Here is a 16,208-nt window from a genome sequence, read left to right as displayed (position 1 = left end):
AGGGAGTAAAATAGAACTTCATACGAAATGCCTTTAAACTTTACTGGCATGTACAGGCATGGAACAGGGTTGAATTTTTTAGTTTAATCTTTGAGAAGCTGATGTGTTAAGGAAATGCTTTTTCCATATTAAGTGAAGATGAATTTAGGAAGAGTACTGTTAGGAAAAATAACTGCTGTTTCTTACGAAGAGCGGGTAAGTGATATGAATTATATTTAGCTAAGGCAAGGCATCGTTGCAGTGAGAAATTAGAAGAGGCTATTGTTATTGGCAAGAAATTAGAGAAGAATGTTACCAGCTTCAGAATGCTTTTTGCTTAGCCTTTAAGCTTTTTTACTTTAAAGTATTTGAGTTAAAATTCCTTTGTAAATGCAAACACTGGGTTTTATTATCAGAGAAGAGTAAAGGGAATCTTATTGTACCAACTAACATTCAGATTTTGAGATGTATTTATGAACTGTGCCCAATATGTATAAAGCTAAAAAATCAGTATGTTTATAATCTGTGCCTATTTTTTAATTCTGTGCAATGTATTTTGTATATGCTTTCTGTACCATTGTATCAATATTATATCTTTAGGTAAAACTGTATATATTTTGTATATATCTTTATCAAAATAATTTTAGGGATGGTTTTGGCATTTAAGGCACTGTGTTTATATGTGATAAGATAGGTTTTGTTTGGGATAAAAAGTTGAACATTTATTTCTTAAAGCATTTCCAAATGTCACATCATTTACTGTTCATATGTTGTTTTTATAGATTCAAATATTTGACAGAAATATTTAACCTTCAGAGAAGAATGTATTCAGTAAAATTATTGTACGGTAGTTGTACTATATTTTTTTTTCCTTGGGAATTCTTACATCTGTAATACTTTTATATTAACTATTATAAATGCACTTCTTTGGTGGTAGAGAATTGAAAAGACGAATTATGTAATAGCCCTCCTTTAAGTGGCATTCTGAATTCTTCTCATAGAATTCTAAATCATGAAATTAATTGCAAGAATATTTTGAAATGATGATAAAAATACTGTAATATTACTCTAATATTTAGGTGAGAAGTACATTTGAGTATTTATTAGAAGGAAAATCTAGCAATAATGTATAAGTAATATGGCTTATATTAAATTTTTATTTAAAATGTTAGAACAGTATATACCATATTTTGAGACATGATCTCCCTCCCAGAGATCATTTGAGTTCATGGCATTTGTACAATGTTAATGCTGTAATGTATTTAAAAGGATAAAAATACGTGTATGTAATGTAGGTCCTGGAGTAATGTGACTGAAGATCTAGGGACCCGCTCATAATTCATACCTTGGCAAAAGGAGAAGTTGCTTCAGGTGATTTAATAAGGAGTTTGAACAAAGCTAGATGCAAGCAGACAGTCGACTGAGTGATAGGCTTTCCCTGAGCTAAGTGACAGAATGTTTGAAAGTTCGCTATTTGTATTCAGTCTGTAAATTTTCAGTGCCTCATCTCTTAAAGAACACGACAAGTTTCCCAAACTTACTTTGTATATTGAAATCATATGAGAAAATCAGTTTAGAAGGTTGGTGGAGCTAGGTATGCTATTACAAGCTGAAAGGCTTAATTAGAGGGGCTTTTGTAAAATAGCGTGTAGTATAACATTGTACTAGGTAAGTCTAACAGATTCTGAAGGCAGCAGTCAGAGAATTCTTTGGATGCAGCAAAAAGTCGATGCCTGTATTGGAAGAAAGTGTACTTTAGAAAGGACACATAGAGGGGTCATTTTAAATCCCTTTTTCTCTGAATATTTCTGGATGCCCAGGAAAGAAACAGATGTTTCTGTTTAGTCTGTGATTTTGTCATTGTTACTGTAGGAGAGAGGAATATGTCTTCACTCTCCTTATAGATTTTATCCCTCTGCATCTCAGAAAGAGTTGGAAATAGATAAATCTTTTTTGACTCAGGAAGGCACTCACCCACATTCTATTAGCACAGATGATTTCATGTTGCTCCATTTTATTGCTAAGGCCTGGCGTTTCCTAGTATGTGTCACCCCTCCTGGTATCCCCATCTTTCCCCTTTGTTCTACTCAAGTACTTGAGCATGACTTTGACTTGAATGACAAATCTTGAGGTGGAGAAAAAGGACGTTTTTGTATTGTGTTATCTGGGTAGTCTGCACACATGGATTTATTTGCTCAGTGTAATTTCTGGGATATGGGTAGGGTGTTTTTGGGTTTTCTGCATCATGGTACTATGGCAGACTTTGACAATACTTAGTTTCCTGGGACCTGATCCATGTAAAATGGAACTAAGTGGATTTTCTGGATAAGAGTTTCTGTCAACTGAAAGATGTCATCAGACTAGTTTCATGCAGTGGTGCACACATCTAGCAGGTTATAGCCCATGAAAGCTTAAAAGATATAGGCTGTTTCAACCTTATGAATTATTCTCCTATGTGCCCTCTCTCCCTTTTTACCCTGTTGTTGGTGCAAGATACTATGTTGTCTATTTCTATTCTGGGAAAAAAAAAATGTACTCACAAAGTAGTTTTCTCCCTGTTAATTATTGTAAGCTAATACTCTTTTAGATTTGTTGCAAGCAGATCCTGAACATGACACCAAAAAACTCATGGGCCCTTCTGGTTTTTCCACCTAGCAAAGAGAGATGATACAAAGAGAAATTTTACATGTTTTGATGTTTTCTCTTAATCAGAACTTTATGCTATCTCATATATGCTGAAGCATTTGCCAGTTTACAGAGACCTAGAACATCTTTTATGGTGTATGATAACTGGGAAGCCACCGTTCAGCTTGCTGGCCCTGGCACTGAGCTCGTCACTTGGATCACAGGGATCCAAGGTCTTGCGCTGAAGCCTAGGGAAGAGAGTTGCATCCTCCACCTTTGTGGGGTGTGTGTGTCTGTATACCTCAGCTGCTAATCCAGCTAGATGAGCAAGCAGAGTTCCCATGAAGAGATATACTGGAAGACATTTTAGTTTTCCTAAACTATATCAATTTTTTAAATTTTGATAATTTCTGACCATCAGACTCCTGGCATATACCATGGGCTTTTTCCTAAACCAATTTGGAAGTCAGGGTAATTTGAAGAACTAATTTCAGTTCTTACCTGGTTGTGAAGGATTTGAGGGTTGAATGCAATTAGATTTTATCTCTGGGTGATAGTTCATCTGTACATTCACAAAATGAATACATATATGTCCTGTCATTTGGAATGAAATACTGAACTACTTTTTTTTTAATCTTCACATTGGCCCTAACTGGCATGGGATCATACCCTATCCTTCCTCATCTTTCAGAAATGGCTACATACAGGAACTGTTCAATTTTATAGCTTTTTAATACATATGTTTTTTTAATAGGTAGTTCTTAATATGTATATGGTAAATGTTAAATTTCATCAAATAATCAAACTTTATATGTATAGTAGATCAAATTTTGTCCTGAAGAGCCTCCAGTGGTGGTAAGCGTGAGTGCTGAAGAATGAAAAACAGCCCCCAACATATAGTGAATTTTTAAAATGAGATCATCATAGTATTTAAAAAAATCTGGTCTTGCAACTTATACCTTTGGACAAATCTAGACAAGTTTCAGCTGAACAGTTTAGAAGAGAAACTGCTTTGTCTAAATGTGGACTGCATGCAATTTCTGACAGGTTTATATTAAGATTTCTAAGTACTCAGAAACATGTTTTGAACATATTACTGTGAATTCTTACACAATAATTACAAGGATTATTTTCCAGCTGGTTTTGTTGTATTAAGTGGATTTAGTTCAGTTACATAGATGTATTTAAAGAAATGTTCTTAAAATAAATTTTATTCTGTGATCTACAGAAGTAAACTGATAATGCTTGGAACATTCTGGGTAGTTTTAGTGACACTGTAATATAAAAAAATACCATATAGTTGGAATATATCAAAACCAAAGGGAAATCTGAAATATCTTATAGGTGGTTGATATTTAGATAAGAAATTCTGTTCTTCCTGGGGGTACTATTTTTTTTTTTTAATGTTTAAACATAATAATTACTAAGGCCTTGCTTGGAGAGATTTTAAGATGTTGATACATGTAATGTAACGTGCATTAGCCAAAGCATTTAAAATGAACACACAAATGCAACCCATGGTGTGTAGAAAGCTCACTGCATTGACTTATGCTACATGGATTGAGGTAAAACTGTATCTCATTGTCCGTAGAACTTAAGTGGTACTATTACTGTAATGTTTGAGCTTTTCTATGAAATCACACCATTTTTCCTTTAAAATGATATTTTACAATTGTTAACTTCCTAGTTTTTTAAAAAAGTAGTGTAAATATTCTTTTTACTACCATGAGAATCCTACTCATTTTACTTGATACCTTTCAAAACCATGAAGGAGAATTGTACTTGGTGTTTGAATCTAGATTCATGCAAGCTGCTGAAGTAAATGACCATTCCTAAACCGTATATATTTTGAAAGTATTTTTATTTTTTTCTGTCTAATGTGTAAACTGACACTATTACTGTACTTTGAGTCATCCTTTTCTTCATTCTTTGAGAAATGACATTGAAATTGTTTATTCATCAGCTGTTCTGTACAGTATGTGAATAAGAAATTAAAAGTAATCATATTTATAAAACAGATTTCAGTAATGTAAATTAAATTTTCTAAATTACAAACATGAATTAAGTTACGGCTTCTGAATGCATAATATGCTTGCTAGACTTACATGCAAAATAGAGGTAGAAAAGATGTCCTAAGCCTCACTGAACAACTGTGCCCAAAGCAGAAGTACTTTTTTGATACCTGAAACAGTGCTATTAAAAAAAGTGAGAAGCCTGGATATACTTTTGATTATATTATTATGCTTCACAGATTCAGAAGCATTTATTTTTGTGTAGTTAAACAAAAAGCGCCATCTTTTTTTTTATCTTTTCCATGAAAGATGTATTTGTGTTTATCTGAACTAGCACCAGAGGAATGATGTCAACAGAGACTAGTTTAGACTTTGAAAGTTCCACAATACTTGTATTAAAAACTAGATCAGATCCTCTGCTGCTGATGTGAATGGTGAGGCCACAACAGTTTATAACAAGTGATATTCTTCAGATAGTGCTAACAGCAGTATGAGATCCTGCAGTGAAAGAGGAAAGAAAAGAGAAAGAAAGGAGAAGATACTATTCTTTTAAGGATTACTAAAGGTTTTTGTGGATTTTGAAGGGGAGAGGGAATGTTTGTTGCCAAGGCTGGAAAATACAGAAAAACTATGGAAAGAGCACTTTTCTATAGAGTTGTGTATATATGTATGGTTTTTTCTTCCGTGTGTTTTCCGTCTTGAAGAAATTGTAGATTTTATAGGGCATTCTTCCCTAGCTTTTTAAAGAGCATACAAAATAGGAGAGTTTCTTTTTAACTATTTAGAAAGTTACTTAGAGGTTCACGGACACTTTAAATGACCAAGAAAAAAGATTCCCCAAACTAAAATAATAATAATTTTTAATAGCCATTAAAAATCAATACAAACTTAAATCTAAAAATCATCTATCCTTCCAGTCTTTCACTCAGCTGAGTGTCAAGGTGCAAGTGCTGGAGTACATGTTTGGGAAATGGTCACCTACTTGGTTTTACAGAAATGTTAGCTGCCTTGAGAAAATTTGTGATCAAAGGTGAGAAGTGTAGGGTAGATAAGCACATAAACTTCAACATTTCACTAGAAGACTAATTGTCCGTGAAAATTTGATGTAAAATACTAGTAGAGATGGTGAGGAGTTCTTACCTAGCATATTGGAAACAATCTTAACATCCTTTTGGCTCTGTGGAAGTCAGAAGTGATGGGCAGGGGAAGCTTTCAGAGTCATCTGACTGACAAAATACCAAATTTTAATTTTGATTCCACATATCTCCAGATATTGCAGCAACATAAAGTATATGAGGTGGTGTTTTCATTTTAAGTCTTTGCAGGTCTGTTTTAAGGTATCTGCTTTCTCACGTATACCAACCAATTGACTCTATTCATCTAAGAAGGACTGTTGGAAGCAGTGTAGCTCCTCACAGCAGGAAGTACTTTGTCCAGTAAATACTAGTGGGATCAAGTTCCAGGACAGTGGTTAAAAGGCCTGGGGTGAATTTCATGGTGGGGAGGAAACACCTGTGAGAAAGTAACAGCTGGTTTCTTTAGTTTTTCCTCTCTCATGTTTTCTGTTGTTAATAAGATGATAACAAGTAGCTAACACTTCAAATATTATGTGAAGCTCAGAGATTTCTAATACTTACCGTGAACTTTAAGTAACACTTATTTTTCTCTTTCTTATTGCAGTCAGCAACTGTTTCTGATGGAGGTAAGCTGAAGCTTATTTTTACTTTTATAATGAAAGAGAATCAATTTTCCACGTTAAGCAACATAGTATGTGGTAAATAAGGTGATATATTAGAAGATGTGAGTCCAAAGTGGTGCAGAACTCTGTGACTTCTTTGGGAACTGTGCCAATGAAAATATTGCAGGATTATGTTCACATACTTTCACTGATTCATTTGCATAATTTATTTGTGACACATCTCTATATATGCACGTTTTTATTATAACTAGGCTTCTTCATTCATAATAATAAAGAGGCAGAGCTGGTAGACTTCATATAATTGGATGGTAGATAAAATCTTGTTCTCTGTTTTATTGTCCTTTACAAACTCTGTTTGCTTTTGAAAAGACATCTTCTAGCTCCTAAGTTGTAAGCTGTCTTGGTGCATTTGTTGAGGTTGAAATTTCTTTAAGGTGTGATGCATTTTGAGAAGGGGGTAAGTAATTTGATATTTGTAAAATCCCAGCGTGGAGCTTTTGCAGTTCTGGAGCACTTCTAAGTAAACTCCTCTTTATGTCACTTAAGCTTGTTTGTTTTGATTTTAACATGGCTTTAATGCTTTAAAGGACATCCACTCTTTGTTAAACATTGGAAGATGATTTCTCTGAACCTTTGAAGTTAATTGAAACAGTTTAAGTATGCTTCCTTAATGGAATAAAGGAATTTGTACAGTTTAGGGTATATGAGAGATGGCTTTTCTCACTTGTCTGGCTTGGCAAGAGTTGGTTCACTTGATGCTGCAGAGAAACTCACTCACATACATAGTATTACATTTGCTATTTTTTGACAACAGTACAAGGCAATTTTAATAAATAAAAAGAGGACAAACTGTGTTGCTCTAATTAGTGCAGTGAAATTGAAGAAATATTTTGAATGGTAGGGATAATTTTTTATATTACATGCAAATGTAAATGCAAAATTAGCAATACTATTCACAAAACTCAATAGTGTCCTAATTTCTGATTCCTTGCAAAACTAAAACTACAGTTGAGAGAAACATTACTGTTTTGGTCCTTTTGACAGAGCCATTTTCCAATGGCTGGCTGACTTTGTCAGGTATTTTCCTTCTCTGCTGCTGACACAGTCTACTGCTGTAACAGTACTTCCGTCTAGATGAGAAGATAGACTCTATATTGTATCTGTCTTGTCCGCAAAGTGACAAAAGAAGGAAACAGGAAATAATTGTGTCTATTCTGCTTTCTATTTCTAAAATGTAGCCTATGTTTTTGTGGGAAAAATAAGTATTTTTTCCCCCAGATGATACCTGTTTGATATAAAAATCAAGGCAAAGCACAGACTTTTTTTGTTTGTGTGTGTAGCTGAATTAAGTTCCAGGTGCTGAGGGGCAAAAAACTTGATTGATCTTCTTTAGCTAAAATGGAATGTACTTATGTCTTGTCTCCATGAGGGTTCTTGTTCCGTGTTAATGAAAATTATTTTACTTCTGTTGCCTATCCAAACTTGGAGATCCCTGTGATAGTACTCATATGATAGTCATTTCAAGCTTTTTGTGCTTCCAGCTGAAAATTTATTTTAAAGATCTGACTTATTTTCAGTTCTTCCAATATGACTTTTGTATTTCATTCCAATCCATAGGTAATTGTGTTTTCACAATTAATTATATACAGTTTTGTGAAGTCATGAAATCTAAGGGCCATGTAGGTTGCAGAGGTGAAAGAACAGACAGTAAGTTATATGTGTTTTTCTGCTGAGTTGTATGACCTATTTTTTTCAGCTAGTGCTGAAGATTTAACATGGACTCTCTCTTCATTATTAAATGCTACTTAAGAGGGGGTGTAATTTATGTAAAAAGTGGTAGGCGGACTATACTGAGTAATATTTAATCAATGCTTAAATACCTAGAACATGGATTGGAAAAATAAGAACCAGAGAGACTGTAACCAGAAAAAGTGAAATGAAATAAAATCCTAATTCATTTCATTTAGAGCTGCATTGAGTAAAAAGCTCTGATTCATGTCTGAATTACATTTTCAGGCTTTCACTTTTATTGAATATGTCACAGCACTGAAATTTTTCCAGTCTTCTCTAATCTCACTAATTCATTAATAGATCCACAGATTTACACATTTTAGGGCACGTCTAGATTAGAGAAATTTTCACTAGTGTAACCATTAGTATAGCAGTGCATACTTCCCTTCCTAGACTAAATCTTAATATTAGTATTTGTACATATAACTAGATACTATAAACACTGTTGTTAAGCTTTAGTCTGGGAAGGGAAATTTATGTGTAAAAAGTAATTATTATGTGTTTATATACATCCCTTCAGTATAATAGGAGGCATGACAACGCTCTGTACATTTTCTTTCCAAGGTCAATGGAGCCTCATGTCATATGGCTTTTATTACATTGGAACCAGGCACTGGAAACCATCTACCCCTTGTCGCGTTTATTTTATATGGTAACTCAGCTTGTGCAAGGCTGGGATGTTCTCATCAGCCAAAACTGTGCACTTGGGCTTTGCAAGATAGGTAACATGTAAAAGATAAATGTACTTGAATTAGTGTTGTTTCCAGAGATGCCGACCAGTAGCAACTCTTAACTGTAATTGATTTGCTTAATGAATTGCAGACAATCAGAATGCAAAGTGTAATAATGCTTAGATGCAAGATCACTGCTATAGATCAGTTAATCTTCAGCACCTATGCTCTAGGAATAGCAGATACCATTTTATGTTACTACAACGACCTGTAATTAGCAGATTTCTCCTACTTCCCATCTTGGAAACTGTCCATTCCTGCTGACTGTAGGAATAGTGAGAGTGCGTAGACAGCATGCAGGCTGTGGCTGATGTGTTTTGAGCGCTGTGCCATCTAAATCATCACAGGGATGATCAGTAGTCCCCAGCTAAGGTCTGACTTTGGCTATTGATACCTAGACGGCACTTTACAAAGGGAAAACCTTAAGGTCAAAGGACATATAATAGAAGTACATCATCATTCATCTCCCAGACAGACAGGTGGTGAGGTATCTGAGCTATTGAGAATGTCTAAGTCAGTTCTTACCTGCTATTCCCTACAGAGATCAGTTCCGCAAAGCTGAAGTCTATTATTTCCAAATACTTAAGCATAATGGATACTATATGCATGTCTTTTTCCTAAGATACTGCTTTGCTGTAGTTTCCGCTGATTTTTATTTTTAGTGTTCATCACCTGGAAAGAATTTTCATAAGGAAGAGTGTTCTTAAAGACTTTCTTGAAAGGAATCTGATGTTTACAATAATAAATAATGTAAAACTGTATTTGAAAAAGTAACTAAAGAAGGTAGAGCAAAAAATCCGCAATGAAGTCCAAAATACAACAAAACACTGTTTACACTTTTTACACTATAAATACCGATGGATTATTTCCTCCAACAGGTATATGACTTATTTGTCAGTTACATTGGCAGTGCATGCTTGCTGTAGCTGTGTTCCACTGTAACATAAATAATTCAAGTTCCTTTAGCAGCAGTGGCAAAAGGTCTTTTCTTTAAATTATTTAGGTAGCATTTTATAATGCTTTGTGTTAAGTATACTATTGCTTTCCTCTGCTTGAAGCCATGAGGGTAAAGAATCAATTTGTTTAGAATGGTGTTAGAGGCTACCAGGAATTGCTGGGGGGAAATGCGTTAGCTTCCCTTATCCCAAAGTTGCAGAGGAACAATGTGCCGTACAGTAAGACTAATCTGCACCCAATGGGTTCCGGGATGTTACAGCTGAACTTGGTATGGATTCAGAAGGATGGCTTTCAGTGAATGGCTTGAAGTATTTGATTAAGTGGCACCACAGTGGTTCTTACCAGCTTTATCCAGGTAATGTACTTAGTGATTAACTGGAATATCTTAATTATATGAATTTATGCATTTTGATGATTACAAGGAATACATGTAGCTTCTCACAATAATAAAAAGTATTTGTAGGTCAAAAAATACATATGGACTTTATGAACAAATGCATACAAAAACATCCTTATTTAATTGTATTTGGACTTACTGCTTTATATTATTTAAATAAGAACTTTCAAAGCCATCTTATGTATACTTTCAAGATTTTAGCTGATTAAATGCCTGTATTTTCTTACATAATGCTGGTTTTGTAAAACAAAACCAAGAACGTCCAAGAATGTGTAAACACAAAAGGTGTGAAAGATTATTTTTCTGCAGATTTTTAGGAAACATTCTGTGTCAATTCTCTATTTGAAGAAGGTGATAGGTGAAAATGAATGAGTTTGCACAGAAAGTGGTGCTTCCTCGCTAGGTACGGTGGTTCTTGAACAGAACAGAAATAAATTTGGGTCCCCGGGATTCAGGATGCTTAAGTAAGGAGCCTCCTTTTGCAGGTAATGCAAGATGAGTCGGTGCTTCCACACAGTAAGGAAAAAGGCAGACAGGTATTAGGAAACTTCACAACACTGCTAAGTCTTCTGTGCACCTGAGTTGGGGTTTTCGCAGTAAACTCCTTTGGCCTCCTGAGATTCCCAAGAGCTAATCTTCTTTTTTTTTTTTTAAACACTTGACAAGAAGGAGGAGGCCACTTTGCACAACAGCCTTGCGGTTAGAACATTTAAGGGTGGGAATCAGGGCTCTACGTTTCCTCTAATGATCATCACAGAGTGATCACTAGACAAAATATGTGACTGGATTGGAAAGTTTCTCCATTCCTGCTTTCCAAGGTGGGCTGTGTGTACCTAGGAATGCACGAGTTGTGAGAGTTGGGAAACCTGACACTGAAGTCTTACATTGGAAACATTCCTCTGCAAGAGGAGTAGAGCAGGAGTTACGGCTTATAGTCTTCATTTAAGCGTGATTTGGATAAACTGTGTACTAGTGTTATAGTTGGTGGGGTTTTTTCTTCCCGTCTGACATTTCTTTGATTCTAAATGGTATACCTGCACTAGGTTGTAACTGTTTTAATTGCAACTGTTGATATACGTGGTAAAAGAAACTAGAATAACAGCCTTTTCTGGGAAACAACCTTCTTCTGAGTTGTTTTCAGGTTGATAGGTACCCCAGCAGAAATCTGTACAGATTTTAAAAGCAATCTGACTGCATTTTTGTTTTAAGGGAGAACAAAGCAGTGTCAGGGTTAACTATGAATTCAAATAGTTCTTTCTGAAAAAATCTGAATTAGCGGAATAAAATCCACCAGAACAGAGACAGTTTACCATGAATGAGGAATCCCTTAATGCTACTTTAACACCTTGGAGGACCTGTGCCTGTAGCTCTCAAAGTCGCTGAAAAGGCAGTCTTATTTTGGTTCATTTGTTTTCATGGGACCTCCAGAGTCGGCAGCATATCAGAGGAATGAGAACCCAGTGTAGTTTAGAGCAAATATAACTCTGACAAGCTGGAGAGAGCGAGCAGCTGCTAGCAATTAAAGGTAGTTAGCAGTCACCCACTGGTGTAAACACTCGGAGACTGTAATTGCAGTTTGGTCTTCCTGCCTGCCATAGGGAAATTGAACAGCCATCACTCGGAGGGAGGAAGGTGAAGCTGACCTAATGACTGCTGTGCCTACCGTTCTGCAATCCCTTCTGAGTCCTAAGGCGCTGTGACTTGTGGATTTAGAGTTGAGCACTTGGTGTGGCTACTCCCTAATTTCCCTCTGTCAGCCAAGTAGGTTTAAATGGTTTGGTATGTGGGAAGAGTTTACCTTTCTGATTTTGCCTGAAAGGAACTAGGAAATTGTCATCGTTCATCACTGGAGAACACTGGGGATTGAACCCTCTAGGAGTGAGGCAGTATCTGAAACTGTTCCAGATATATTAAGAAGTGGGTGTCTCTTTATATCCTGGACTGTAAAATAAAACATATCCACCTGCAGAGTTAAAGCAAAATACTTCAGATAATAAATTTAGATACAATTCTCTTCAGATTCACATTAGCTTCTTTCACAATAGTTTCACTGTGGTGACAGGTATTCTCTAATGAAGCTAACAGTTGACTTGGTTATGCGCTTTTATATGTCTTAAGGGAAAAAGTGAATAAATATTTCTTATAAAAGATTTGGCATTATTTGCTGAGTTTTTCATTAGCTTTGATTAATATGACAATTAGGCAAAGAAAAATATTTGTATGCCTGATGTGTTGTTATAGTCCTTAAATATTATCCGTGTTGAAAATGTAAAGTTACATTTTCATTCCTCCCTAATCTAATTCTCTCTTTGTCTTATTTTGTCTTCTTTTGTCTTCTTTTTGTCTTAAACAATAGCTTTGCTTACAGAAATTTGCCGTAGTTAACTGTTACATCTTAGTAAACATTTCTAAGCTACAGAATACATTTAAAAATGAAGTTTCAGAACTATTTTTCTTCTTTAATTTTTCTTATCTTTATAACTTTTTCCTGTGTTCATAACTATCTTTGAATGGTCCTTTTTTTTTCAAAGTTCATACTTCCAGGGAGGAACAATAATGTTTTGTAACATAGAATTTGGAAATGCAAAGTGCTTTGAAATATATATAGCAGAAAAGGAGAACTTGGGAGATCTTATAAAGTAGTAATTTTGGTGAAATTACTCTTTGGTTTAGTTAGTCCAGGTGATTAACTGAGGGAAATAAACAACAATAAAAATGTCTCTGTGAAGAATAGGCCATTTCTTACTGGTTGCGAATTCAGTTTTCTCAATCAGATTACATTTAAAATGAGTTGTATATTTGCTTTTCCATTTGGCATGGAATTATTGAAGATATCTATTTTATTTGAGGATATTCTTTTCTCACATTTAGCACATCTATTACTGCTAATTTTTCAAAGAATTGAATGTCTGCTTTTTTTTTATCTCTTCATCACAGAATCATTCAGTTTGGCATCTCTCTAGTGCATCCTCCCGCTCAAAGCAGGGTCCGTTATGAGATCGGACCAGATAGCTCAGGGCTTTATTCAGTTGTGTCTTCGCAACTAATTAAACCTCAGGTCACCTCTGTGAAGTGGGTATCTGTGAGTACTGCTATACCAATTTTACATTTGTGTAAACAGAGATGAAGAGAGTGGTGATTTGTAAAAGGGCATAAAACCAAATAAATGACAGGTTTGTGAATAGGACCCTGTTGTACACAGTTCTCTCTTTTACTTAAAGCAGCCATTTCTTTCACATTTACACTTCTGTGAACAAGTGGTCACTTCTTTAAGAATTTATTGTTTGTGCTCTGTTTACTGATATGTGACGAAGATGATCTGGGTCAATACTTGAAATTATTACAGTCATGCTGCTACACAAGGTTGCGTTTTCCTGAATTCTCTATGGGTTCTTGTTAATTTGTCTTTCAGAATACAAAAGAAATTTCTGTTTTTCTGAGATCTAAGGATTCTGATCATTTCTCAACTTGGGTTCCCCAGATTATTGCACTGCCTTGGCTCGAGTCTGGAAGGGAGTCACAGATCCCTGTTTTTGTAAGAAACCCTGATAAATTTAGGACCCATGGTTTGATACCTCTTGATGCTTTCCATGGATGAGGAAGGCATCCATTACTAGCTCATTTTCCTTGACGTTCTTTTCCTCATTTGAATTCTTTCCTAAATTTTCAGCATTTGACAGGAATCTCTCATTTCCATGAAAAACTTCGCATAGTCCCTGTATGCTGATTTAAGAGTGTAAGAGATTTTGCTATCTCCTATCACCTAATAGGTTTTTTCCCACTTTCTGGTGAACGGTGGGTTCTTAAAGGTCTACTTTCCTTCGATAATCTTACGAAGGATTGCAGTCCATGAGGTGAGGAATGTGAGCAGAAAATTTTGTCCAGAATATTTATTTTTGTGAAACAAGAAAAGACATTTTCTTTTGTGCCTGCCCCTTTTGCTTCTGGCAGGGGAATTTAATTTTCTTTGCAGTGGAACAGAAGAAAATTGAGAGAAGGTTGGGGTTGCTTTATCTATGCAGGTGCTCCTAATAAAAATGGGGAGGGATATTTTGAAGTCTTCACTGCTTTCAGCTTGAGCAGGAGGTGTGATAAATCAAGTAAACAATGCTGAAGAGTAAAAGTGAATAATATTTCGTTGACAAATCTGTTCTTTTTTTTTTAACAGAGCTGAATAGTACTGATTTAAAAGACTGCATCAGTGAAAATAGCCTCAGTAGCAATGCTAGTCTTCCCAGTGTACAGAGCTGCCGACGACTTCGAGAAAGAAGAGTTGCAAGCTGGGCTGTTTCATTTGAGCGTCTTCTTCAGGATCCTGTTGGTGTTAAATATTTTTCAGTAAGTTTTGAGGGATGGTAAGAGGCCTTTCAAAATTGCTGCAGTAATTATTCTGTATTCTTTTTTCTTTTTTGACAGTATCCTTACGTAGGTCAAGAGATAGGAGTTTGTTGTTACACAGTTAGAAAGATGCTCAGATAACAAGTTTAAATGGGTTCGCAGTTGAATAAGAGTTCATAGTAATACACATATTGCCATGCATTTCTGGGTAGAAAAAAATTCAGATAAAAATGGAGGCTATACTTTGCTTTGTATCTGAACTTTTAGAAAGCTTCCCCATTTTATAAAACAGTTACATTTGGTTACATTTGTATCTGTAGCCTTTGAAAAAAGAACAAGGCAGTAGTTTCAGTAGTTTCCTAAGAATTGGTAATCTATTCATGTTTGCCTACTGAAATGTTGGAAGCCATGTAGGACATTTTTTCAATGACACAGTGGCTTATCTTCCTGCAAAAGGTTTTTAGAAATACTTTTCAGAAGCAATTAAGGTAGCTAACAGCACTTGTTAAAGCTGCAGCTTGTAGGAGTAGTGTTGAGTATTTGCAAAGCATAAATTAAGTTTCTTCACAGCACATTTATGAAGTTGTAAGTAGTATCATTTATTTTACATGTAAGGAACTAGAGGTTTATACACTTTTGCATTGTTGCACTGAAAGTCTGTTGCTGATTCTGAATCACAAGGACATTTTGTGCTGCTCAAATAATTTTCACAAATAGGACACAAAGAAACCTATGGTATGAGAGATGTAGATTATTGGACTCCTTTACTTGATACGAAAGTACATTAAAATACCAAATGATTACTAAGCACACTTCCATATTAAATGGTGTGGGGACCCAAAGAACCACCTTAACAGTGAACGCTTGTTTGAGGAAACAGAGAAGATGAAAACAAAATAATATATCCTGGATATTACGTTCCCTGTCTTTCCATTTTTCTTAGTAGAGTAGCCTAAGAGTTATTAGCATTTCTGCTTAGATACTGGGACTTCTTCTCAGAGTGAAAGAAAAATTACAATTTTGATCTGATGTTAGAATCCACCTGAAAAATTACATAGTTTGGGAATGTGCTACCGAAAGTTTAGTTGTCTTTTCTCATTACTTTTAAGCCGCCAGTAAACTTACTTACGTACACTTAAGAGTGTAAGCCTTGGAGTCTGGCACAAAGCAGAGTCATGGTGCCTAAAAAAAATGCCTTTTCAAGTGATAGGTTAACATTCCTTCAAAGGGAAACTCAGAAAGCCCATGGACTGAGAAGGGCGTCACCTATAACTAGCCAAAAGGTACAGATTTCTGCCAGTATTCAAGAACATTGGAGCATCAGCATTTAATTTACGATTGTGTAGTAAGCATCTTGGTGCATTTGGGATTCAACATGCATAGGCCTTTCCTGAGGACAGCTTTGTCACAGAGCAGGAATTACTCTCTAAGAAGAAGAGATTTTGCATGTTTTGCAAATACTCACATTTTGCATAAGTCTGCTGATTAGAGCAGTCATCCAGGAAGTGAGAGACCTGATTGCAAGTTCCCCCGTCAGGTGGTTCAAACCAACATCTCCAGCTTCCCAGCCATGTGTGATAACTGCAAGGCTACATAATGTTCCAACTGGGGCACCACTCAGTCTTCCTGATGAAGCTGAATTATTGTGCAGCCAGCTGTGCCCAAATCACATGGCCAGA

At 35.6% G+C, this 16,208-nt stretch overlaps 1 protein-coding gene across 1 annotated transcript in view; it reads left to right on the top strand.

Moving 5' to 3' along the window:
• RGS12 (regulator of G-protein signaling 12) overlaps positions 1-16,208 on the top strand; it is a 71,476-nt gene that overhangs the window by 31,494 nt on the left and 23,774 nt on the right. The window contains exons 3-4 of the mRNA XM_009285378.2: positions 6,297-6,318; positions 14,360-14,529. Of these exons, the coding sequence (XP_009283653.1) occupies positions 6,297-6,318; positions 14,360-14,529 (192 nt within the window). The remainder of the gene's footprint in view (positions 1-6,296; positions 6,319-14,359; positions 14,530-16,208) is intronic.

This window comes from Aptenodytes forsteri, unplaced genomic scaffold (assembly GCF_000699145.1).
Source record: "Aptenodytes forsteri isolate BGI_AS27 unplaced genomic scaffold, ASM69914v1 Scaffold88, whole genome shotgun sequence".
NCBI lineage: Eukaryota > Metazoa > Chordata > Aves > Sphenisciformes > Spheniscidae > Aptenodytes > Aptenodytes forsteri.
Note: the sequence above shows the minus strand (reverse complement) of the source record. Positions and strands in the feature narration are given on the sequence as shown.